Source organism: Spermophilus citellus, assembly GCF_964194105.1.
Source record: "Spermophilus citellus genome assembly, chromosome: X".
Lineage (NCBI taxonomy): Eukaryota > Metazoa > Chordata > Mammalia > Rodentia > Sciuridae > Spermophilus > Spermophilus citellus.
Genome location: NC_138190.1, coordinates 109,828,057 through 109,852,821, shown reverse-complemented (window position 1 = coordinate 109,852,821; position 24,765 = coordinate 109,828,057). Strand labels below are relative to the sequence as shown.

The following is a 24,765-nucleotide window of genomic DNA, read 5'->3' as shown; positions in this document are numbered from 1 at the left end:
GATTGAGAGTTGAAAGCCAGCCTCAGCAATTTAGCAAAGCCCTAAGCAACTAAGTGAGACCCTCTTTCTAAACAAACAAACAAAAAAAAATATATATATATATATAAAGGGGCTGAGGATGTGGCTCAGTGGTTAAGCACCTCTGGGTTCAATCCCTGATACCAAAAAAAAAAAAAGGAAATAGTATTAGCATCCCAAACACAGTAAGTTCTACATACATTTTGTCTGTGGCTAGCATGATTACTACTGAAGAAATGCCTTGAGGACCCACAGAACTCAGGTGAAAAGAGAAGCCTTGGGTTTGTCTTAGAGAACCTTAGGGAAATGAGTTCTCTGTGGGTTATGTGCTTGAGTGGCCAGGGGAAACATTCACTGAGTAGTTGGACATTCATACCTTGATTTTAGCAGAGAGGGGAAAAGGGGTACTTTCTCACTTTGTCAAACACATTAAATGCTTAAAAATCCTTTTGATGAATGAACTGATGCATGCAAAAGTGCTTCTCCCCCTTAGATGGTATCTTATTAGCATACCATCTAATAAGAAGGTTCTAGAGAGAAGTAAGTGTAACACAAAGCAGACTCTGAAAGGTACCACAAGGAAGAAGCAAAGTTGTCTGGGTTCAAGGAGAATGAAGAGGTCACCTCTGGCTTATGCAATCAGGGAAGGCTTCCAGAAGGAAGTGATGGTCTCTAATTTCATGATTTTCTGCAGCCTTCTCTCAGAACTCTAGTGCTTTCTGATTTTGCTCATTTCTGAATGCCCTAAATTCCCCAGAGTGCAGTGCCTCATGACAAAGTGGTGAGCTTTTCCTGAAGTTAAATGGATCCAGATTGAATGAGTGTCCTTTTATTCCATCTTTTATATCATAAAATGGTCAAAGGAGATGGAAGAGACACAGACTTTTTCATACCCTTACTTGGCAAAATAATCTCTCAATTTGGAGGGGGGTGGCTTTAACTGATCTGTGAGAGTCAACCATCTGGGAACCTGACATATTTACCATCTGTCCACTTAAGCGAGCATCTGAACACAAACACTATCATCATGTTACTTTGTTTCATGAGTTAGGCTTGTCTCCCCAAGAACTCCAGCAGGCCAGAATCACTGTGGGTCTATCTAGTAGTGACTGTCTCCCAAGTGTCACTCAACACTGGGCTCAGAGCAGGTACTCTGAAAGGCTTGTTGAAAGATCTCTCTGCACTCCTTGCAGTGAGCAAGTCAAATTTTGTTCTGGTTTGGGGACATTATGTGAATCAGTCATTAAAGCCTGATTAGACAGTTATAGGAACAAAAGTCACATTTGAGAGACTGGTGAGGGGCTAGGGAGATGATTCTCGCTATGTGAGTGAAGTCAAAACTCTGTTACGGTGAAATCCAAGCTATTTATTTGCTAGTTTTCTAGGAGAGAAATAGGCTCTTTCCAGTAGAATTTCTATCAAGATATTCCTACAAAAGGGCAAAGAGCCTGTGAGTCCCTTCTTTTAAAACACAGCTTTAGCTGGGCCTGGGGGCACACATCTGTAATCACAGCAGCTAGAGAGTGGGAGGCAAGAATACAAAGAGTTCAAAGCCAGCCTCAATTCAGCAATTTAACTAGGCTATACACAATTTAATGAGACCCTGCCTCTAAATTAAAATGTAAAAAAGGATGGGAATGTGGCTCAGAGGTTAAACACCTTGGGTTCAATCCCTGGTACCAAAAACAACAACAACAACAACCAACCCCCCAGTTTTATGTCAAAGGTGGAAAGGCTTTTCCAAATATTTTGTAAAGTATGGAAAAAAAATATAACAGATTTTACCCCTTTCTTGGGCGTATTGGAGAAATTAAGCATTATCTGTGGGTAAAGGGGGACAACTATAGTGAAAACTCCAACATATCTGTGCAGAAAATATTTGGAAAGATTGAAAAGGTGGGTCCCATACAGATCTGTCCTGGTAAACCAGGAGATTAAGATCTTTATTGGCTCTTCTATGCTCTTAGCTAACCCTCCATATCTTTCCTAGCTGCTACTCAGGAGCCCTATCTAGGGTAGATTTCATCATTTCTGGCCTTTGCCAATAGGCAAGTCTCTTAACTGGCTAATATTATATAGCCAATTTAAACTGTTAAAGGTACTTAATATTTTCATGTATTATAATTTCCCACAAACATGAGTATAACTTCAGTGCCTTACCTAAAGCAATAGGAGATGTGGGCATGGTAAGGTCAAATGGGCAAGATATTAGAAAATTCATCTTCTTACATTGCTAAGTTCACACCTTCAATGGATTGTCAGAGAGTGCATTGTTTGAGAGCTTGGTCTACAATGTCAGCCAGACTCTACCACTCACCAAGAAATGTGACTTTGGCTTCAGTCCCATTATCTATAAAATGGATGTAATACCACTATCTGCCTTTAGGGTCTTTGTGATATGATTCATGTGAAAATCTGGTAAAGAGTCTTGCACATTTTCAGAGCTCAATATATAATAGTTAACCTACCTATGTTAAGAGTAGTTCCTAGTTGCAATTTTCAGGAGACTTGGCTTATCAACCAGATTTTGCCTCCTTCATATACTAAAGAAAGAAGAACCTTGGAAAGAGTGTCCCATGGATGGTTCATCAGGCACAAATCTACTTATTCAATCACTTATTCAAAAAAGTATTTATTCAGCATCAACCTTGTGCCAGACATTTTGAAAAATGTTAAAAATATGATGAGGAATAAAGTTGTTCCACATCCTTGAGCAACATCCAGTCTTCTGACTATTAAGATGCTCCTGTGCTCCTCAAACTTTATTTTACTTTGTTTTGTTGTCCCTAAGTAGGAATTAGGCAAGTACTCCATCATTTTCATTACCCCCCCAAATACAAGATCATTTCCCATAAAGTTAAAAAGTCATAAGGGGCCAGGTGTGGTGGTACACACTGTAAGGGACCAGTGAACGACGGAGGAAGAGACCACCAAGAGACGGACTCATACAACAGCAAAAGGGGGTTTATTGCAGATCCAGCGCGCTGGGGCTCTGTGCTCACTCAAGAAGGGAGAGCGGCCAAGAGCCCCAAGCAGGGGTTAAGCAGAGCTTAAGTACACTTTTCGGGGAGGGCGGGGGCTTTGCATACATCAGAGCAAATCATCATGAGGCGCGGGAAAATCGAACAACAACTCTCAAACATGATTAGTACATTCATTGGCGGGAACAGGTCGGGCGGGGGTGATAGGTCAGTCCTAAAGTGGGGTATACATTCAAACTGATTGGTTTAGGCCCCAGGGTGCATACATGCTGAGCTGCACTGGGTCCAGGTTGTTAAGCAACTAAGTGGTCAGGGGGGATTTCGACACATATCTAATGGGCAGTCCGGGGAATTATCTTAACAGCTACAGGAATTTCGGGCTTTGAGTGTAGCTTAGAAACTTAACAATACCTGGTCCTTTACATTTTAACTTCAGTTACTTTTACTCTTTCAACACCTGTAATCCCAGTTACTTGGGAGGTTGAGGCAGAAGGATTGCAAGTGAGGCTAAGGCAGGAGGATCAGCAACATAGGAAGGCTCTAAGCAATTTAGATTCTGAGTCAAAATTTTAAAAAAAGCATGAGGGGAAGCACTTCCACATTGGTGGAAGAAGGACTTCTGAACATCCACTCTTCCAAAATAGCAATATAAGACATTGGAAAAATTTTCAAATTCAGTTTTTTCACAACTCTGGAAATTAACCAAAAGCTTACAATAGCAGACATGTGGTGCACGCTGGTAATCCCAGTGACTCAGGAGGCTGAGGCTCAAATTTAAAGCCAGCCTCAGCAACTCAGCAAGGCCCTGTCACAAAATGAAAAATAAAAAGGGCTGGGATGTGGTTCAGTGGGAAAGCACCTCTGGATTCAATACAGAGGTTCAATCCAAACAAGCTTTTATTCAAGAAAAAGAGCTGAATTTCAGTATGAACAAGTTTTGTGGTATTTAAACTTGCCCTATTCTCATCTTCCTTTATCCAGTTCCACAGTAACATTGAAAACCAAAGCTAGGACTGGAATTGTGGCTTAGTGATAGAGCACTTGCCTGGCATGTGTGAGGCCCTGGGTTCCATCCTCAACACCATAAATAAATAAATAAATAAATAATCCATTAACAACTAAAAAATATTTTTAAAAAAGAAAGAAAAGAAAACCAAAAGCCTTGGGTTCACAATATCTGTGAAAAGCAACAGCCTGGCACCCAGTGGAGGGCACAGAGTAGGTTTAGATTACCCCAAATAGACCTATCCCCAGAATTGTCATTATGTGCACTGTCAGGCAACTCCCTAGAAAAGTCCCATTCAAAGGACTTGTCTTTATGTGATCTGACTCAGCATCAAGGCCCTTTCCTGAGTCCTTTGTTGGACAAAATAAGCAGCAGTGGTTTAACATCAAGGGTTAGGGTTAGGATTAGGACATATACTTACGGCAAACAATAAGCTAAACAAAAAGCAATTGAAATTCAGCAACATATTAAAAAGATTATACACCATAATCAAATGGAATATATCCCAAGAATGTGAGGGTGATTTAGTATAATAAAGTCAATAAATATAATGCATTACATTAATGGGAGGAAGAAAAAAACACATGAACATTTCAGTTGACACAGAAAAAACATTGGAAATAAAAAAAGAAAAACCATTTGAGGGCTGGGGATGTAGCCCAGTGGTAGAGCACTTGCCGAGCATGTGTGAGGCACTGGCTTTCATCTCTAGCACCTCAAAACAGAAACAAAGGAAGAAAAGAAAAAGAAAAACAAATTTGATAAAATGCAACCATCTTTCATTATCAAAACATTTATAAAACTATGATTGGAAAAGAACTTCCTCAACCTGATCAAGGCCATCTATGAAAAACCTATAGCTAACATTATACTTAGTAGAGAACTACTGCAAAACTTTCTCTTAAGACCAGGAATAATACAAGGCTACTGAGTCTCACCACTTCTATTCACCATTGTACTGGAAATCCTCTAAAGCTAAATTACATAAGAAAAAAATAGAGCGGGCATCTACTTTGGAAAGTAAGAATTAAAACTATCTGTATTTACTGATGACATTATCTTACACAGAGAAAACCCTAAGGAATTGACACCAAAAAGAAACTATTAAAACTGGTAGATGAGATCAGTAAGAATGCAAGTTACAAGATCAGTATACTCAATTAATTTTAGTTTACTAACAATAATTATGGAGGGGACATTGTTTTGAACTAAGCTTCTGAACAAGACCCCAACAGACGAGACCAAAACAAAACAATCATTCATGGCAAATACCACATCATCAAACCAAGACTTGAAGGAAGCATACAGAAGCCAAAATAGACCAAGTGTTCCTGAAACAGGAGATTCTAGTCTACTTGAGTCAAAGTAATAAGGAATTTCTCTCTACTTTAACCCTTACAAGACAATAATAAGTTGAAGTAAACAGATGTTAACCAATCAACTTTTTTTCTTTTCTTTTTTTTTTTTTTTTAAAGAGAGAGTGAGAGAGGAGAGAAAGAGAGAGAATTTTTTAATATTTATTTTTTAGTTCTCGGTGGACACAACATCTTTGTTGGTATGTGGTGCTGAGGATCGAACCCGGGCCGCACGCATGCCAGGCGAGCGCGCTACAGCTTGAGCCACATCCCCAGCCCCTCAACTTTTTTTCTTATTGTTTTGTTTCTTTGTCCCCATCTTATGAAACCAACTGTTCTCCTACTGTCTGGTGAGAGCTTTTATCTCCATTTATAGAACAGAGGCTGCCCTATTTCATGAATTGTGGATAAAAAAACAATTAGAACTATAACTAAATTTGTTGTAATGCTATCTCTTGCCAGTTTTTGTACTCCAGCAATAAACAATCAAAAATTGAATTTTAAAAACTCCATTTACAATAGTCTATAATACAATAGCATTGAAAATAGTAAAAAAAAAACACTAAACAATAAATTTAACAAAATACCTGTAAGACTTGTACACTTAAGAGCTACAAAACATTGTTGGAAGAAACTAAAGACAACCAAATAAATGGAAAGATGCTCCATGTTCATAGACTAAAAGACTTAATGTTGTTCAAAGTTACACAGCTAGTTAACAGAGTCAGGAATTGAACCCATAAAATCTACAGAATCTAAAGTCTTTGTTTCTGTGTATTCTGCTAGGAATTGAACCCAGGGCCTCACACATATAAGTAAAGCACTCTTCCACTGAGCTACACTCCAGCCCTAGAATCTGTGTCTTAACCACCCTATCATATTTCTCTACACACACACACACACACACACACACACACACACACACTGCTTATGGCTCCTCATTGCTCTTAAAATGAGTTTATTCTATTTATAGTGACCCAAGACTAGATCGTTTTGATCTGTGTAACCCCTGCCTACCTCTCCAGCTTCATCTCCTGCCAATCACAGCCTTGCAGTTCAAGCTGCAGCCACCCCAAGATGGAAAGATATAGGAACAAAACATAATGGGAACACAAAGGAGGCATCCTGGATGAAATGATACCTGGGTGGAGTATTAAAGAATTATACATCTGTCTCCGTCACTAGACCAAAAGCTCCCAGTGGTTTTTCCATTGTGTTCAGGATCTGGCTTGACCCTTCAACTTTTATTTATTTTCTTGAAGTTCTCCTTTCCAACCTAGGGCATAGTCTATAATGGTAAGAAGAATAGAAAGGGGCTTCAGGATTTTGTCTTTTTATGTGTGACTGTGTGAAATGGGGATGGGAGTAAATGGGAGTACACAAACATACTTGGAGAAAATGAGATCACAGGATGAAAACATTTTAGAACTTTATTTTTCTTTTTTTATTTGTTATAATTAGCTATACATGATAGTAGAATGCATTTTGATACATCATACATAAATGGAATATAACCTCTCATTCTTCTGGTTGTACCTGATGTAGAATTACACTGGTCATGTAATCATATATGCACATAGGGTAATAATGTCTGATTCATTTTATTATCCTTCCTACCCCCACACACCCTCCCGTCCATTCACTCTTCTCTATCTAATCCAAAGTACCTCTATTCTTCCCCAATCCCTCCCATTTTAAATTAGCATCCATGTATCAGAGAAAACATTAAGCCTTTGGTTCTTTGGGATTGGCTTTCTTCGCTTCGCATGATATTCTCCACTCCATCTATTTACCAGTAAATGCCATAAAACTACACTGAGATTTCATCTCACTCCAATCAGAATGGCAATTATCAAGAATACAAGCAACAATAAATGTTGGCGTGGATGTGGGGGAAAAGGTATATTCATACACTGCCAATGAGACTTCAAATTGGTGCAACCACTATGGAAAGCAATATGGAGATTCCTCAGAAAACTTGGAATGGGACCACCATTTTAGAGCTTATTTTTGGTAGTTTCATAATAGTCAATGGCTTTAGGCCCCAAACATATATAATGGCTCAAACACAATAGAATCTTCTTAGATGTGTAATGGACCAAGACAGACATTCTTGCTTAGCAGATTAGTTCTCTTCCACCTGATAATTCAGGTAATTCAGGCTAACAAAAGCCCCTAAATCACCCTGGATTACTACATTCCCTCCAAAAGGGAGGGAAACATGGAGGAGCACACATAGGAGACTTCTATGGGCCAAATCTAGAAGGATCATACATCATTTCTGTTCAGACTCCATCAGCAAGAATTTAGTTATGTGGCCACATCTTACTGCAGTAAGTAAGTTAGGTGTTTAACCTATCCCATGAGAAGCTGGAATAATCAAATACAGGCAGTATAAAATCATGGTTGATAGTTGAGCTGCCTATTGAGTCACATATCAGAAAGTAGCAGCCAGAGGGTGACTTGCAGTGCTGATGACTCCTTAATTGTTAATCACTAGCACTTTATAGATTGCCTTTAAGTAAAATGAGAACTGGGTTAGTATACAATATTGTAATATTGGCCCCCAAATATTTTTTCCTCTGATGCATGTCTACACTAGAAAGGGTCATAAAATAGATGGCAAAGTAGCAATCTGATTCATCGCAGCCAGGCAAGAGATGCCCAAACAAAATGGGGGAAAAAGACAAAATCAAAAAGGGAACTCATTTTCATTTCAAAACATAGCTATAGGCATGGGCTTATTCTCTGCCAGTTTGTGTTTGCCCCAATGGAATGCACATTTGATGAGACCTCATGTAGGCGAGGAGGATGAGTAGAGATGAATCAATTTGAAATGAAATATCCTCATGATTGTCTGCTAAAAGGTATGAAGATCCCCAGGAGAATTTGTAAAACTGCTGCCCAGGCTCTATCCCACACCACCCCAGGGAGTCACATTTAGTCAGTCTGTGATAGGACCTGGCAATCTGGATTTTTAATGCTCCCTGGATGATTCTGATGCAGAGCCAGTTTGGGGGAACATAATGGGAAGGAAGCATTCAAAAGCACAAACAAAACAGTTTTTTTTTTCTTTTTGAAATGGGGCTCTTGCTAAGTTGCTGAGTCTGACTTTGAACTTGGATCCTCTTGCCTTCGCCTCCTGAATGGCTGGGATTACAGTTGTGCACCACTGCACCTGGCTAGTGATTTTGTTTTAATATGTGAAAAATATAATTAATTCTAAGGAAAAATCTAGCCTCATAGCTTGACCTGTAGAACTATCTCTGGGGTTAGAACCTGGAGAACAAACCTCTCTGGGAGCACTGGTGGGAGGTGACTCTAAATCAGAGAGGTACTATGAATGTAGACTTCCTCCTGGATGTCCCAAATGCCTAACTTGTTTTCCTCTTTTCCCAGTTTGTTGCTCAGCCCAACTGCCAACAGTTGCTTGCCACCCTGTGGTATGATGGTTTCCCTGGATGGCGGCGGAAACACTGGGTAGTCAAGCTCCTGACCTGCATGACCATTGGGTTCCTGTTTCCCATGCTGTCTATAGCCTATCTGATCTCACCTAGGAGCAACCTTGGGTTGTTCATCAAGAAACCCTTTATCAAGTTCATCTGCCACACAGCGTCCTATTTGACCTTCCTCTTCATGCTTCTCCTGGCTTCTCAGCACATTGTTCGGACAGACCTCCATGTACAGGGGCCTCCTCCAACTGTTGTGGAATGGATGATATTGCCTTGGGTTCTAGGTGAGTTAAAGGGAACAGATGAGCAATGGCTAGACTGTCTTCTGATCCTGTCTAAAAAATATACTCAAACAGGTAGTCAAACTAGCTCTGAACTAGGATACCTTCCCTCTGCATTGTTGGAAGTCTGAGAAACGTGATTCCTTCTGTACCAGGCCCTGGTCACTCAATACTGTATGGTCCACCACAAGATTATCAGTATGCCCAGGGGTTGCCTCTGCTAACCTAATGTCTTCAAGGACAGAGAAGTGGCTGTCAGTTGGTTTAGAGGGGAAAGCCAAGTATCAGTCAGGAAAGCTAAGCAGGGCAAGTATTGATCAGTATATTCAAAGCTCTCTTCCCATTACCAGGAGGTACATGGATTCTAATGCTTTCTCACAGCCACTCCATATAATCCTAGAAGTTGTTCAGGGTCTGCATTCTATTGAGATACTACTTCCACAGTCAGGAGAAAAACCTGGAAATACACACAAATCATGGTAAAAGCAGCTCTGTCAGTAGTCTCCAGGTATAATTAAATGACACTGGACTCTCCAGCACAAGGCCATCTTCTAAGCCCTTGTCCATAAAACTGGTCTCCCAAACCAGTAATATGGGGATCACCTGGGAGCTTGTTAGACATCAAAAAATCTGCATGTTAACATGATTCCCAGGTAATTTACATGCACTTTAAAGTCTAAAAAGTACTGCCTTAGACTACAGCTGCACCTTTTACTTTTTTTCTATATTCCAAGGCTGATGAAACATCTGTGTCAGCAGGCAAAACTCCACAAAACCCTTATACAGTGAGAGGAGAAAGGAGAAAAGAGGATGCATGCTAAATTATTTGAGGCCGCAGTGCCTAGTTTCAGCCCCAGCATCTGGTAATTTGGTTCATGATCAGCTTGCTCACCTCAAAACTCATGAAGAAGTTTTCTCTTCAGTGCCTAGTAGAAATCAGGGACTATGAAGTAATATTGATTTAATCAATTTATTAATAAGATTGCTCCCACTCCAATATGGGAAGAAGATAGAATTCGGAGCCCAAAATTGCAACAGCAAAAGAAAGAAATAAAGAAAATGACAGCATTCCAGTAACTATAGTAAGAATGTTAAAAGTGAGTCAGGGTAGTGCCCAGAAAAGTATGATTTATGGGCATCTCAGGAGACTGCCACCATGTTTAACAAGTCCATGACTGGGAGGTAGAGTAGGAAACAAAGAGGTAAGTGACTACTGCTCCACTTACCCCAATTTGTTCATTGATTTCATCCTTATTCATTTGGGGGTGGTCCTGCTATGATGACCGGGACTTCCCTGATGTGGAAATAAACTTTTTGCCTCTATTCTTCAGGTTTCATTTGGGGGGAGATTAAGGAAATGTGGGATGGTGGATTTACTGAATACATCCATGATTGGTGGAACCTGATGGATTTTGCAATGAACTCCCTCTACTTGGCAACTATTTCTTTGAAGATTGTGGCCTATGTCAAGGTAAAATTGAATGTCTGTCATTGTTCTTAAACAATGATTTTGGTTACATCAATAAGCTTTTCTTCTGGGAACATGAAGTGTTTATGGGGAAAGTAATGTTGCCACTCCAATCCATTGTGGGAAAGTCCCATATAAACAAACATTCTTTCCATAGTTTATAAACAGTGTCTGCTTAAGCAAAGAAAGTAGAGAATGAATCAAATGAATCATTAGCTTCTTAGACTCTCAAGGTAAAGGGAACTTTAGTTCTGAATGCTGAAATCTTCTCCACAATGTTCTTGCTAAGAGAATGGCCCACTGATGCTTGCATAGTGCAGGGAAATTTACTGAATTCACTGTTTCCAAAAGCCTCTCTTAACCCTTGTCACTTCAATAAAAAGAGTTATATTTGTTTAATACTATTCTCCCATGCCACATCCATGGGTAATCCTTCCCTATGGGGTCATATAGAAAAAAGCTGTTGCTTCTCTATAATAGTACTTCCGGTATGAAGTCATCTCTCCCTTACCCACTGAGTCATTGCTTGCTAAACCTAAACATTCCCACTTCCCTCACCCGTTCTTCACATGACAAGTAGCAATATTCCAGAAACATCATCACAAGAGACATAGACCTTTAATAGTCTCTGCCTCCCTCATCACTTCCACCACCAGGATAATCATTCAAGCAGTTATGAATCCAGCTTTTTGAATATCACCCAAACTGTGCCTCAATTCAGATAATGTACACAAACCACCACCACCACCATGTTGCTTTCCCTACCCAAGGTGCCGCTTGAATTATCCTGGAAATAAATTCATATCATATGCCTCACTTTGGGAAATCACAGGCTCTGAGTTCAAGTTTGATGTTTACTAAATAATGGGATGACTATGATCCTTCCACATTTAGTTGAACTTTTCCACCAGAAGGAGATGCTGACAATTTAGTCTCTAAGTTTGTGTAGTCAGTCATGCTTTTGGCACTAAATTTCACATTAAGAAGTTTTAGAATGAGAATATGGCTGTCCCCCAAATCTGCAACAGCTTAGTTTATTTTTATATCCCTAATATGCATATTGCATAAATTTTAAGACCTTGGAAGCTATGCAGAGCATGAATATTGAATGCAGTCGTGAAATATTTTTGAAAGGAGCCCAAGAGTATGCCTTATACATGTGGTGATCATTTAACACATACTTACAACTTCCTTAAAAGAAAAGGCTGGTGAGGAAAATGAATCTCTGGTTAATGTGCCTGGGTGAACTCCATGTCATTCTGGCACTCTGCTGACTAAGTAACACAGTTTCCCTAAAAAAAAATAAAATAAAATTCTTCCTTTAGAAGTAGTATTTATACACATGAGAAACCATAAATTATCAATCTAGCAATTGCTAGATTTTGTTTAAACAAAATAGTTTAGAATAAATAATGAAGAAAAGGATTAACATTGGGGATCTGAAAATGTGTCTATAGATGCTCAACATTAACTAATCACATAACTTATCCACCTTCACGAGTGAGGTTTCTGAAGAGCTAGATGCTTCCCTACCACAAAGTATAACAGTAAATCCAGGGGCTTGGGATGTAGCTCAGTTGGTAGAGTGCTTCCCTCACATGCACAAGGCCCTGGGTTCAATCCCCAGCACCACAAAAAAAAAGAGTAAATCCAATCTACTAAACTGGTAAATGCCAATCTCATACCCATGAGCTAGAGCTAGATTATCATAGGCAATCCCTCTACCTCTCTGAGCCTCAGAATCTGCCTCATATATAAAATCAAATAGATTCAGGCATGGTGGTGCATGCCTATAATCCCGCGGCTTGAGAGGCTGAAGCAGGAGGATCAAGAGTTCAAAGCCAGCAACTTAGTGAGGCCTAAGCAATTCAGTGAGATACTGTCTCTAAATAAAATATATTAAAAAAAGGGCTGGGGATGTTGCTCAGTGGTTAAGCACTCCTGGGATCAATCCCTGGTACCCCTTCAAAAAAAAAAAAAAACAAATAGTATTAGACCAATGGTTTTCAACCTGATAATTTTTCTATGGAATCATGTCTTCAAGCAAAAATTTACACAAAACTAAGTTTGGCTTGAGAAATGAATCTTCTGTGGCTCCCATGAAGATCATGAACCCTGAAGTTCTGTGGTGAACTATGGAGAACCCTGAGGTTCTATAGTGAACTATGGAGAACGCTGAGGCTCTAAAGAATACAGTTTGAAAACTACTGTAAGATCATGAGGCAGCAAACTATGGTGTGTGGGCTAAATGTGGCCAGCTGTTATGTCCATTTGTTTATATACTGTCTATGGTCACTTTAGCACTATAAGTATTAAGTAGTTGTGACAGGGACTATGAAGCCCATAAAGCCAAACATTTGTAGTATCTGGCCCTTGACAGAAAACGGTTGCTGCCCTCTGTGTTAGATGAATTCTGGGTTTATTCCCTGGACTCACATGGTAAGGTATCTTTCTCAAAAGGTATATATGCAAAGCACAGATTTGCCAAGATATCCTTTTTCATACTTTTGAGTGTTCTGCAAATCCAGATTCACCACCCCATGGGCAGCAGATTTCCCTGTGGTTATAGTTCTGGGCATAGAGAGAGAGAAAAAAAATACCTCAAATTATAAACTATACATCTTCTAGTTCATTATTTCTAGTTTTAAAATATAGGTCTGTTTTGTTGTCAGCAAAGAGTCTTCATCTCTCACATATACCTCAAAACCTTTAAAGGCCTATGTAACATCTGTGCCGTGAGAGTAACTATCATGTAAGTACATTTAATAGAAATAGTGCTAGACTGAGTATCTGGAGACCTGGGATTTAGTGCTGGCTCTGCCACCAACTTTGCTGAGAAATCTTTAGCAAATGACTATGCCTCTCTGGATTTCAATTCCTCCATTTGTAAAACAGGCATAATAACGCCTACCCCTCATAGCAATGCAGTGAGTGTTTTTTTGGAAGGAAATATATAGAAATACAAGATTTGGCCAAGAGTACATAAAACTGATTGGTTGCCTAAAAGTTTATCTGAAACAGAAGCAAAAATATGCTTTGGTTTCTTCAGTTCTTTTGACAGTGAAGAATATTGGATATACACAAATGATTTTAAAAACACCAGTTTCCTCAGTTGTTGTAACTGAAACACATTTTAGAAATGCTAACAATATAATTTGGCCCCCAATACATTTTCTCAGGAAAGCTGTTTACATGTAGTCCTGAGAAATTGTGATATTTAGATGAGAGCTCAAGGCAACACGCTTCAAATGGAATCCCAGGCAAAATCTACTTCTATCCTGAGGAAGGTAATAACTAGTTCCTTGTATTTCCATAACATCTCCCCTCTGGAGTACATATATTTTTGCATGTAGATATAGAATCACAAACATGTACACAGGCTGGGAGTAGGCATTATCCTTTTTTATGGCAAAGGTGAAAGATAGAGGCAGTTTGAGGTGACAATGCCCAAATTGAGGCTCAGATCTCATAATGTAGTTCATTTTCTTCAAGACTACTCCTCGTGTTCTAGAAGCTAGAAGCATGGAATAAGGCTGAAAATGGGCAACCAATCCTATAGATACTGGTTATTCCTTCCCTTTAATCCCCTGGTTCTTCATTTGTGCTAGAGGGATGTTCTAGCTTGTAGGGTTGTCAAAGGAACAGCAAAATACATTCATATGCCACTGTGCAGAGAAGTACTGGATTCTCTACCTGATAGGATGTCATGCCATTTGCAATAGTGTGGAATACATCAAAAACTGCTCAAAATTCAGCAGAAAGCTCTGATGAAGACTCCTTAAAAATGGTCCATCAGCCCCCAACTGCAGTCAGTGGGGAAGTGAGGCTAAACACTGTATGCTGAGAAGGTTCCATGTACCTCCTGTCCTTTAATAACTGCAAGTTGTCTGTGGTGCTCAGAACCCAGTGGGGGATTAAGGAACTAGGTCTGATTCAAAATTTCATTAGGAAGCAAGGTGATTTATCCTTACTGCCCTGAGCATACCTGTGGCTCAGTTTCAGTGATACTCTGCAATAATCTGCTAATCCCAGTTAGAAAATGTCTATTGATAAACCACAGGTGGTTGCTCCAGAGGATTGCTTTGAAATTCATTCAGCTTTGTGTATATGCTGGGTGTATATTTGGATGGGAAAGAGAGGAAGACCGTGTCATGTACTAATTGAATGGAGCCAAAAGACAAATAGTTCCATGCATGGGGATTTTTGGATAAATGATGCTTAATGCATATTTTGGTGGCTTTATTTGGGTGTAAAAGGGTGGAAAGGGAAAAGTTTTATAAATGCTCATTGTATTTCTCACCTTCTACACTTTTTTTTTTTTTTTTTTTTTTTTTTTTTTTTTAGTATAATGGTTCTCGTCCGAGGGAGGAATGGGAAATGTGGCACCCGACTCTGATTGCAGAGGCGCTCTTCGCAATATCCAACATTTTAAGTTCCTTGCGTCTCATATCCCTGTTCACAGCCAACTCCCACTTAGGGCCTCTGCAGATCTCTTTGGGACGCATGCTGCTTGATATCCTCAAATTCCTCTTTATCTACTGCCTGGTATTGCTGGCTTTTGCCAATGGACTGAATCAGCTTTACTTTTATTATGAGACCAGAGCTATTGATGAGCCTAACAACTGCAAGGGGATCCGATGTGAAAAGCAGAACAACGCCTTCTCCACGTAAGACTCCCCTCCTCTCCTCTTTTGCCTTTTTTTCTGCCTTCTCCTTTTTTGTCTTATTTTCAGCCAACAGTTTCATCACTGCCTCTCAATAGTTCGAGCAAAGCTTACTGCGGATTCATCCAAATGGTCTGAGGTGGAGGGAAATCTGCCTCTCTGTACAGGCGACAGGGAGAGTGGAGTTAGGGGAAGAAATAAAGAAAAACACATATATGGGCTGCCAGGAACTAGACTTAAGAGTTAGTTCTGAACTATGTTAGTAGCATTCTGTATTTTTAAAGATTTGATGGGGGTGGAATACATAATACCTCACTCAAAAAAGTGGCCTTGCAGGCACAGTGGTACTTGCCTGTAATCCCAGTGGCTCAGGAGACTGAGGCAGGAGGATCACAAGTTCAAAACCAACCTCAGCAAGTTAGTGAGACCTTAAGCAACTCAGAGAGACCCTGTCTCTTAATAAAACACAAAAAAGGGCTGGAGATATAGCTCAGTGGTTAAGTGACCCTGGGTTCCATCCCTAGTAGCAAAAAAAAAAAAAAAAAAAAAAAAGCCTCCACCAAGGAAATGAAACAGAAAGGCTATTCTTCTTAGCAAGTAACCACCAAAGCTAATTTAACTATTCTGAATCATGCCCGAAGCAAGAAAGGATGTAAGTGTATCTTTTTTTCTTTTATTGGTTCTTTTTAGTTATACATGACAGTAGAATCCATTTGGATATAATTATACGAGCATGAAGTATGTCTTATTCTAATTAAGACCCCATTCTTACAGATGTTAAATTCTCTGTGGTGTCATCATATATGTACATCTTAATGTACCCCCTTTCACAGAAGTAAGCTAGAAAGAGAACAGGTTGTGGCAAAATTAGAGTTAGCTTACCAACTAGCTTAATTTAAGGATTTAGGTAGATGAAGGGGCACCAAGCACTGACTGGAAATGTCTTCCATTCTCACTTGGGATCCAAGAGACAGCTCATGACTCATTGTCCAGGAGTTTGCTACCTCTGGACACATGGAACTCTTGTGCCTTTTGGTCCTACTCTCAAGATCTACTTTGTGGGCACCTTCAAAACTTTAGAATGGCTTTTAATTTCTGAAAAGTTGGCATTAGGGGAAATAGATATGAGAGAAAATAAGCACAAGTTAGACAATTTGTTAGGCTAGGTGCTGCCCTGGGCTGACCCTGGATTGGTGTCCCCCACCTTGTCTGTCTCCACCCCTTTTGAGAAGTGTTGGATCATCACTGGTATTCATAATAATGACCCCAAGGTCATGCAAGATTCTTAGTTATTAAACTAAAATACAATTTTTCCTAATGTGTTTTGTTTTTAATGACATGTAATCATTGTACATGCTTATGGGGCATAGTGTGATTCCTTACATGAATGCATTAATAATCAAATCAGGTATTTAGCATATCCATCACCTCATACCTTGAGCATTTCGTTGTGTTGCAATATTTTAAAATCTTCTCTTCTATGGGGTTAGGGTTTTAGCTCAGTGGAAGAGCGCTTGTGTGAGGCACTAGGTTCGATTCTCAGCACCACATAAAAATAAATAAAATAAAGGTCCATTGAAAACTAAAAAAATATTTTAAAAAGTCTTCTCTTCTAGCTATCTTGAAAAAGTACAGCACATCATCTATATTTATAGTTGCCCTACTGCTCAATAACATACCAGAACTTCTCACTCCTATCTAACTGTAACTTTGTATTCCTTCATCAACTTTTCCTCACCCATTCCTCTTCCAATATATCCTCCCCAGGCTCTAGTAGCCAGCATTCTACTCTCTACTTCTATGAGATTGACATTTTTTATATTCCTATCATATATGGGTGAGACCTCGCAGTATTTGTCCTTCTGGTTTATTTCACTCAACATAATGTTCTTTGAGTTCATTCACATTACCACAAATGATAGGATTCCATATTTTTATGGCTAAATAGTATTCCATTAATTATTTTCCTTTAACTCTGTAAAGTCAGTTCATTGAATTCAGACATTCTATAAATGTGTTCAGTAACAAAGGCTTGGAGTGAAGGATTTCTACTTGACCAAAAGTTGTACTAATTCAGAGTAAAAACAAAACAAAACAATATTATCTACCCTATCCCTGTCCCTGTTTGCCTCTAGCAACATTTCCTAAAATTGGTGGTAAAAATAAAAAAGAAAAGGACAGGTCAGTGGCATGTTGATAGACATGGAGTTTGAGATGAAATGAGTTTTGGAAATTCTGGGACAAGTTTAAAAGGTTTTGTTACTGCAGGACTTCTCAGAGTCCTTCCACCATGAATTTACCATGTAGGGAGAAATCTTCTCAGATATATTGACTACAAAAAGAAAGCACTCTTCTCCCCCTTATTAATTTTTAAATGATCTCTCCAGGATGATGCTTCAGAGAAATGAATTTGAAAAATGTGGGCTCACTCCATTACCCATCACCACACTCATTCCTTTCCCATAGGCAATACTCCTATCTCTCTTCCCAGAACTCTGGAAAAAACTTGGATGTGACAACCAGACTTATGTGAAAAGAAAAGAAGGCCAAGAAATAACCCAATTTTATTAAGCCAACCAGGAGTGTATAATGGCAACTGATCCCTTTACTAGTGCTTCCTGACTAGGAACTGCTTCCTTTCTTGCGGTACTCTAGAGACAGAACTCACTTCAACCTATTGTTAATATAAAGAACAACTTTGTAGTGGTTTTCGCATTTGTTCCCATCAAAGTATTCAATGGGAGGACTGGGTCCTGGCCAATTACCCTTTCATGTGAACTCTGCCAAGGAAGTTTATAAAATGCCTCCTCACAAGTTTGTAGTGATTATTAACACCCCTATTGCCAACTGACATTTTGCTTCCATCACTTGCCCAGCAGGGAAAATTGACAAGAATGGACACTGTCATACACGAAATTATATCTTGGAGTGTCAGATAGGAAGAAGCATTATCCTGCTGGGACCAAATCAGCAGTAGCATTACCTCAACTTTCCCTCTATCTGTTGATGTTTTTCTCCTCCATTGAGGCCTGATTCCAATTTGTTTTCTTTTAAATGCTTCAACTCAGGCATTGTAATACCTATTAAAATACTTATTATTCAGTCAGAGCATCAGAAAGACTCAGCTTTTAGAGAAGGGGAAAATAAGTTTATTTATATATCTGGTGAAAAGTTTGGTACCTGCTTATTGTCATCTTTTTCCTTATGATTCTCCAGAGATGCCATTGTTACTCTTCTGCTTTGAAAGTAGAGAAAGCCCTTTTTTCCCTAGGCATACAATTTAAGGGGAACTCATTGTCCTTGCTGACAAACATGTGACAATATTGTTGGTGACTGGAGTTCAGTATTTCATACTGGGAGTACCTGGCCTTCATCTGCTGTTGAGAGAAGCAATTAAGAAGGTATCATGAGGGCTGGGGCTGTACCTCAGTGACAGAGCACGTGAGGCACTGGGTTCAATCCTCTGCACCACATAAAAATAAACAAAGAAAATAAAGGCATGCTGTCCATGTACCAAAAAAAATGTTTTTAAGAAGAAGGTATATTGAATACATGACCAGTATAACTCCATATCATGTACAACCATAAGAATGGATCAAAATTGGAATGGGTTGCCTTCCATATATGTATAATATGTCAAAATATCTAAGAACAACAAATAAAAAATAAATCAAAATTTTAAAAAGAAGGCATCATCATTCTTAGGATACAGAACTTGAGAGAAAAAAAGGGTCAGAGTGGTAAGACACTAACTCTCCAGTCCAGGCCCTCATCTCCAGATGCCTACTGAGCACCTCTGCCCACTTGCCTGTTCCACAGGCCCCCAAGACACAAAATGTCCACAACTAAATTCCTTGTCTGCATATCACCCTAACCAATTTCCCCTTTAGCTCCTCTTTTCATTAAAAGGCCCCAGCCTGAATTCTAGGAGTTATATGGGACTCTTACCCTTTCCCTCATGAAACAAATCTAGTGTCTCACTCAGCCCTTTCAATTTACTTCTTAAATAGCTTTGAATCCATACACACACACCTACACTTTTTAATTCATACGCACACATATACACTTTTGAATCCATATGTACACACATACACTGTCTCGGTTCAGGCCTAAATCATCTCTCTCAAAGACTACTACAATAGCCTCTTTAACAAGTCTCCCTGCATCTAGTCTTGTCTCCCTTCCAAACAATCTCCCACTTGCTATGTGGAAGGCTCTTCCTAAATACCAGTCTCATTCTGTCAGCCCCTGGCTCCATGCCCACCAGTGTATCTGAATCTTCTTCATAAATACAGCATCTTTACCATAAGACACAGAATCTTAGAAGTCTAGACCATGCCTCTTCAGCCTTCCACTCCTCTCCTCCATAGTCAACATCTTGCTATTTCCCAACTACAAGAAAGCATGTCAGCCCTATAGGCTTTTGTATATCACATGCCATTCCCTCTGCCTGGAAAGCCAATCTTCACTTAGCCCGCCTAGAAAACTTTTACACAACTTTCCAATTCTGCCAAAGTATCAAATGCTCTAAAGACTTTTCTTAACCACTCTCAGCTGTAGGCTTCTTCTGTGTCCGCCATAGCATCTTAAGCACATATCCATTAAAGTACAAAACCTGTTATATTTTATTCAGTTGTGTCTCTTTATTCCCACTAGACTGATACTCCTATTTGAGTCAGCTTCACATCTGCCATAAGAGGCCCTAAGACATAAAGATATTCAAAATGCCTATCAAACAGTTGAATAGAAAAATGAAGTTCGTAGAGAGCCTATCTTTTTACAGCTTTTTATTTGGAGACAATTATCGATTTACATGCAATTGTGAGAAATAATTACCTGATGTTCCCCAGTGGCAACATTTTGCATTAGTATAGTACAACATCACAACCAGGAAATAAACAATGATAAATCCAGTGACTTAATTCAGATTTTAGCAGTTTTATATGCAAGCCATTTGCAAAAACATGGATGGGTCTTAGAAATCCTATCTTTAATTGTACATGATCTACGAATGCTTCTGTCCCTCTGAGATGACTGATGTCATCTGCCCAACTCTGTCACTCTGCTGATTCACTTTGAGCTTGCTTTCAGCAAAAACCCTTGGCCTTTCTCCTACCTCTCTCATCTTGTACTTGGGCACTTGGCCCAGGAGCAAAGCACTACATTGATCCCTATTGTATTTCATCTCGTTAGTTCCAGCCCAATGCTCCAAGCTGTTGAAATCTTTCGGAATCTTGACCCTGTCATCCAATTTATTAGCTATCTGTCCCAATCTTGTGTCATCTGAAAATCTAAGAAGCATGTCATTGATTTTCAATCAAAGTGTTGATAAAACTGTCAGATAGGCTTGGTCTTCATTGGGTGGGATATCAGGCAACTATTAAAATGATATATATGAGGACTGTATATAATACACAAAAAGTCTATGTATAAAATGTATAATTTTTAAAATCACAAAAATTGTATCTACTATGATTGCAGCTATGTACAACTAAATAGGAAAGTGAATAACAACTTATAAAGACAAGGAATGCCAAACAACATCAAGGTGAAAAGTTTAACAGAGGGATAAATTAACTGACATTTATGAGTGCTCAGCCACTATTGCAAATCAGGTTTACATGAATTAACACATTTAATTCTCACTACCATGCGATGAGGTAGACACTAATATTATTAAACCATTTTACAGATGAGGAAACCAGGGTCCAAAGCAGTTAAGCAGGAGGTCCCCAATAGCATAGACAATAAGTAGCAGAGCAGAATGGCAATCCAGGCACACAGGCTCCAGTCTGCACTCTTACCCAGGAGGGTGTAAATATCAGTTTTGTAAAGTTACATAAGATTTGTTGCAATAGTCACAAATACACATAAATCTGAAGAGAACAGAGCCATGACCTAGCAGGCCCCTGCCACTTCCTTCCCAACTGTTATCATTCATTTGCAGCTACTCCTACTTAATCAATGGTGATTTCTCCATCCATCATTCAATCTGTATTTTTGCATCTTATTCACATGGATACAAACTTTGTCCCCAACATAGGCTCTTCTCTTTGTTCTGGTCAGATTTTGAAGGTTCTTATTGTCTCCAGACCCACACATTTCAGTTCATATTCTTCCAGTTACTGCTATTCAGCTGATGTTACCACTCATTTTTTCTTTCCTTGATTATATTTCTCCTGTCATCTTTGATAGATTTATTAAAAAACATTTATTTAGCAACTCTTATGTACCAGAGAAGGAGGATACTGAATAAGGTAACATCCTTATTCTTAAGAAGTTCAGAGTCTGGGGCTGGGGTTGTGGCTCAGTTTAGAGTGCTTGGTTCACGTGTGTGAGGCACTGGGTTATATCCTCAGCACCACCTAAAAATAAATACAAAATAAAATAAAGGTATCCATCTACAACAAAAAAAAATATTTAAAAAAAAGAAGTTCAGAGTCTAATGGAGAATACAAATGAACAAGCTGCCATCTTTCCAGTTTGCCATATGGCAAACACCATGCTTAGTGTTTTACATGCACCATCTTATGGGATAGAGGAAACCAGGCTCAAGTGTGTGGTCAAGTGTGTGGACTTCAGAGTCAAAAGAGCTTGGTACAAATCCTACCTCTACAATTTCCTGCCTGTGCGAGCACTCTATCCCTCAGTTTCTTATTTAAAAAGTGGATAAATAATGGTGGGTTATAATCAGATATTGTAATATATGCAAAGTTCTTAATATAATGCTTAGCATATTAAAAGTAAAATAAATATTAGTGATTAATATTTTTTCTACCAGTACCCATTTTGGGGGATAAGGAAATTTGAACTTTAAAGAGGTTCTATAACTTTCTCATAGGCATATTGTTACTAAGGTGAAGAGGTCTAAAGTTTTCTGTTAGCTACTCCCCTCTATCTATTGCCTTTATGGTTGGATGGATACATGCCTTTATAAAATAGGACTAGTGTAGTATTGGAGCAGAGATGAGGAGCATCTAACCCAACTTTGTAATAAAGGAGTTAGGGCAGCCTTCTAGAGCATGTGGAGCTTCAGTTAAGACGGGAAGGTCAAACAAGGGTTGGGCTGAGTGGAAGACAGGAGAGAAATAGAAGCTAGAGGTAAGAGCAGGGAAGGGCCATTTTATCCAGAGCTAGAAGCTTGTCAAAGGTACAGTGAAATGAGAAATAGCTGGATCAGGGAACTGTAGAATGGATAAGGATGAAGACAAAGAACTAGTCATGCCTTGCTCCATCTGGGTTGATGGGACTGCTGGAAGCTTTTCTCTTTCAGTTCACCCTCCAGTTTTCCTTGTAGGTCTGAATTAGGTCCAGAGGGGTTAATTCTCTCTGTACTTCTTCTAATTCCTTATCACAAAGATGAGATTTTCAATACATGTCCAGGGAACTGCAGTTTCTATCTCTGTTCTCTTGTCCCCCTCTTAGTCTGTGATCTATTTATGGATGGCACCCACCATGCAGAAGTTCCTTCTTAACCACCTGCTATGCATTTGTCTTCTATGCATTTAATACCAATTCTTCTCGAATCTTTGTATCTCCAATCTGTGCCCCTTCTTGAACTAGCAAGTTCCATATGTTTGTTTACTATCTACTAAGTAAAAATGGGTTGATTGTTTTCTCTAAAATAATTTCCTTTAAAATTTAAATGACATTCATTTGGTATTAGAGTTCTAGAGTTTGGTCAACAAATCTTTCCATCTCTGTGATGATTTTATTATGGACCCAGCCACCAAATAATTCCACCTCCCCTCCAGGTGGAGGTCTTTTCCCTATGAATTCAACTGAGTCCAGCCACAGAGCATCCTATAGATATTCCCCCAAGAATATTCTTATCCATCTCACAGGCCAGTGCTTTATTTTACTTGGGCAGGCCTTTCAGTAGGCCAGCTTCTCCTGGTGACCAGATCACAGTGTGACATTTTGTGCATGATGGTAAAGGCATTCTTACTACCAACCACCAAAACTGAGGAATGATCTTTCCTACCACCCTTCATTCCCACCTCTTATATAATCCATAGAATCTCCCTAACTATAACTTCACCAAGTTGAGGACAAATTTTAAATGCCCAGTCTTTCACTTTTAAGGACTCTGTCAATGAAACACCTAGCAAACATTCAGGCATTAACGATTGCAGTTTTAATTGTTGTAGACATGGGTGCTGAAGGAACATAGCATTATCCATTCAGGAGAAGCAACCAATTCAGGAAGACAATACCAACATACTGACCATGGACTTGTTCTTTTTCTGGTCTTGCTGTCTGTCATGTAATCGACACTTCTTGAAGGCTTTCTGTGTTTTACATTCAACTCCCAGGAATTCTGGTGCTTCAGCATGCTATGTATATTTGTCACAGCTGCTTTTTGTTTTACTGAACCACAGCCGCTCCAGCTGCTGTCATCCAGCTGCTGTGTTAGCTGTGTGTGCCATTACTGGCCTCCTGCCTGCCTGATTTCTAACAGACACCCCCATGTTCTAGCTGTGGCCTCCTGAAATGGCCAGATTGCTGAACCCCACATCCCCCCATTTTTCAACCCTCTGTCAGGCCTGGTGATACTTTGCATAGCCTATCCCAGACTGTTTGTGTCTTCCAGAAATTCAGATCCTGTGATAGGTATGAGTTGCCACATGTTCTGGTTCTTGTATCTACCCTGCTGTGACTTACTATTGATTTTCAATTATTTCATCAATTGGAAAACTTACTTGAATCAAACAAAAAGCAAATTTCTAAAAGTATAGAGAGTATAACAGTGGTTGTCAGAGACTGAAGCGAGTAGGGAGGAGGGGTGAGGGTGAGAGATTGGTCATTGGTACAATGGTACAGTTAGGTAGGAGCAAGATGTTCTGGTGTACTATTGCACAGAACGATGGCTATAGATAGCAATAATATACAGTATATTGCAAACTAGCTAGAAGAAGGGATTGTGAATATTTTACCACAAAGAAATGATAAGTGTTTGAGGTTGTGGAAGATAATCATTACCCTGATTTGATCATTACACAATGTACACATGTATCAAATCTTCCAGCCAGGTGAGGTTGATCGTACCTGTGATCTAAGTGGCTACAGAGGCTGAGGCAGGAGGATCTTGAGCTCAAAGCCAGCCTCAGCAACTTAGCAAGAGCCTAAGAAACTTAGAAATACTCTGTCTCTCAATAAAAATATTTAAGAAGGGCTGTTTAAGGGCCCCTGGTTTCAATCCCCAATACCGAATAAAAAATAGAAAGAGAAAGGTCATGTGCATGACCTTGAAAGAGCCCCCCCCAGCATCAAGCCAGTGCAAAGCACAGTCTTCATTCAAGTGAGCTACCCCTCAGTATGCAGCCTGTGAATACAGTTGTTGATGGGATTAGAATTTTCCCTACTTGAATCTGATGAAATAATAATAGTAATAATTAACATGTATTCTTTCATCTATTCAATAACTATTATTGAGTGCCTACTATGTAGCAGGTATATAATAAATCTATGTCTCTACCCTCATAAGAATTCACATTCTAGTAGAAAGGATAGAAAATTAACATTAAAACACAAAAATTC

At 39.3% G+C, this 24,765-nt stretch overlaps 1 protein-coding gene across 1 annotated transcript in view; it reads left to right on the top strand.

Moving 5' to 3' along the window:
• The window catches only part of TRPC5 (transient receptor potential cation channel subfamily C member 5), a gene marked incomplete at both ends in the record, with an annotated part of 142,310 nt that overhangs the window by 82,593 nt on the left and 34,952 nt on the right, over positions 1-24,765 (top strand). Inside the window, 3 exons of the mRNA XM_081277486.1 lie at positions 8,760-9,096; positions 10,425-10,564; positions 14,906-15,228. Of these exons, the coding sequence (XP_081133612.1) occupies positions 8,760-9,096; positions 10,425-10,564; positions 14,906-15,228 (800 nt within the window). The remainder of the gene's footprint in view (positions 1-8,759; positions 9,097-10,424; positions 10,565-14,905; positions 15,229-24,765) is intronic.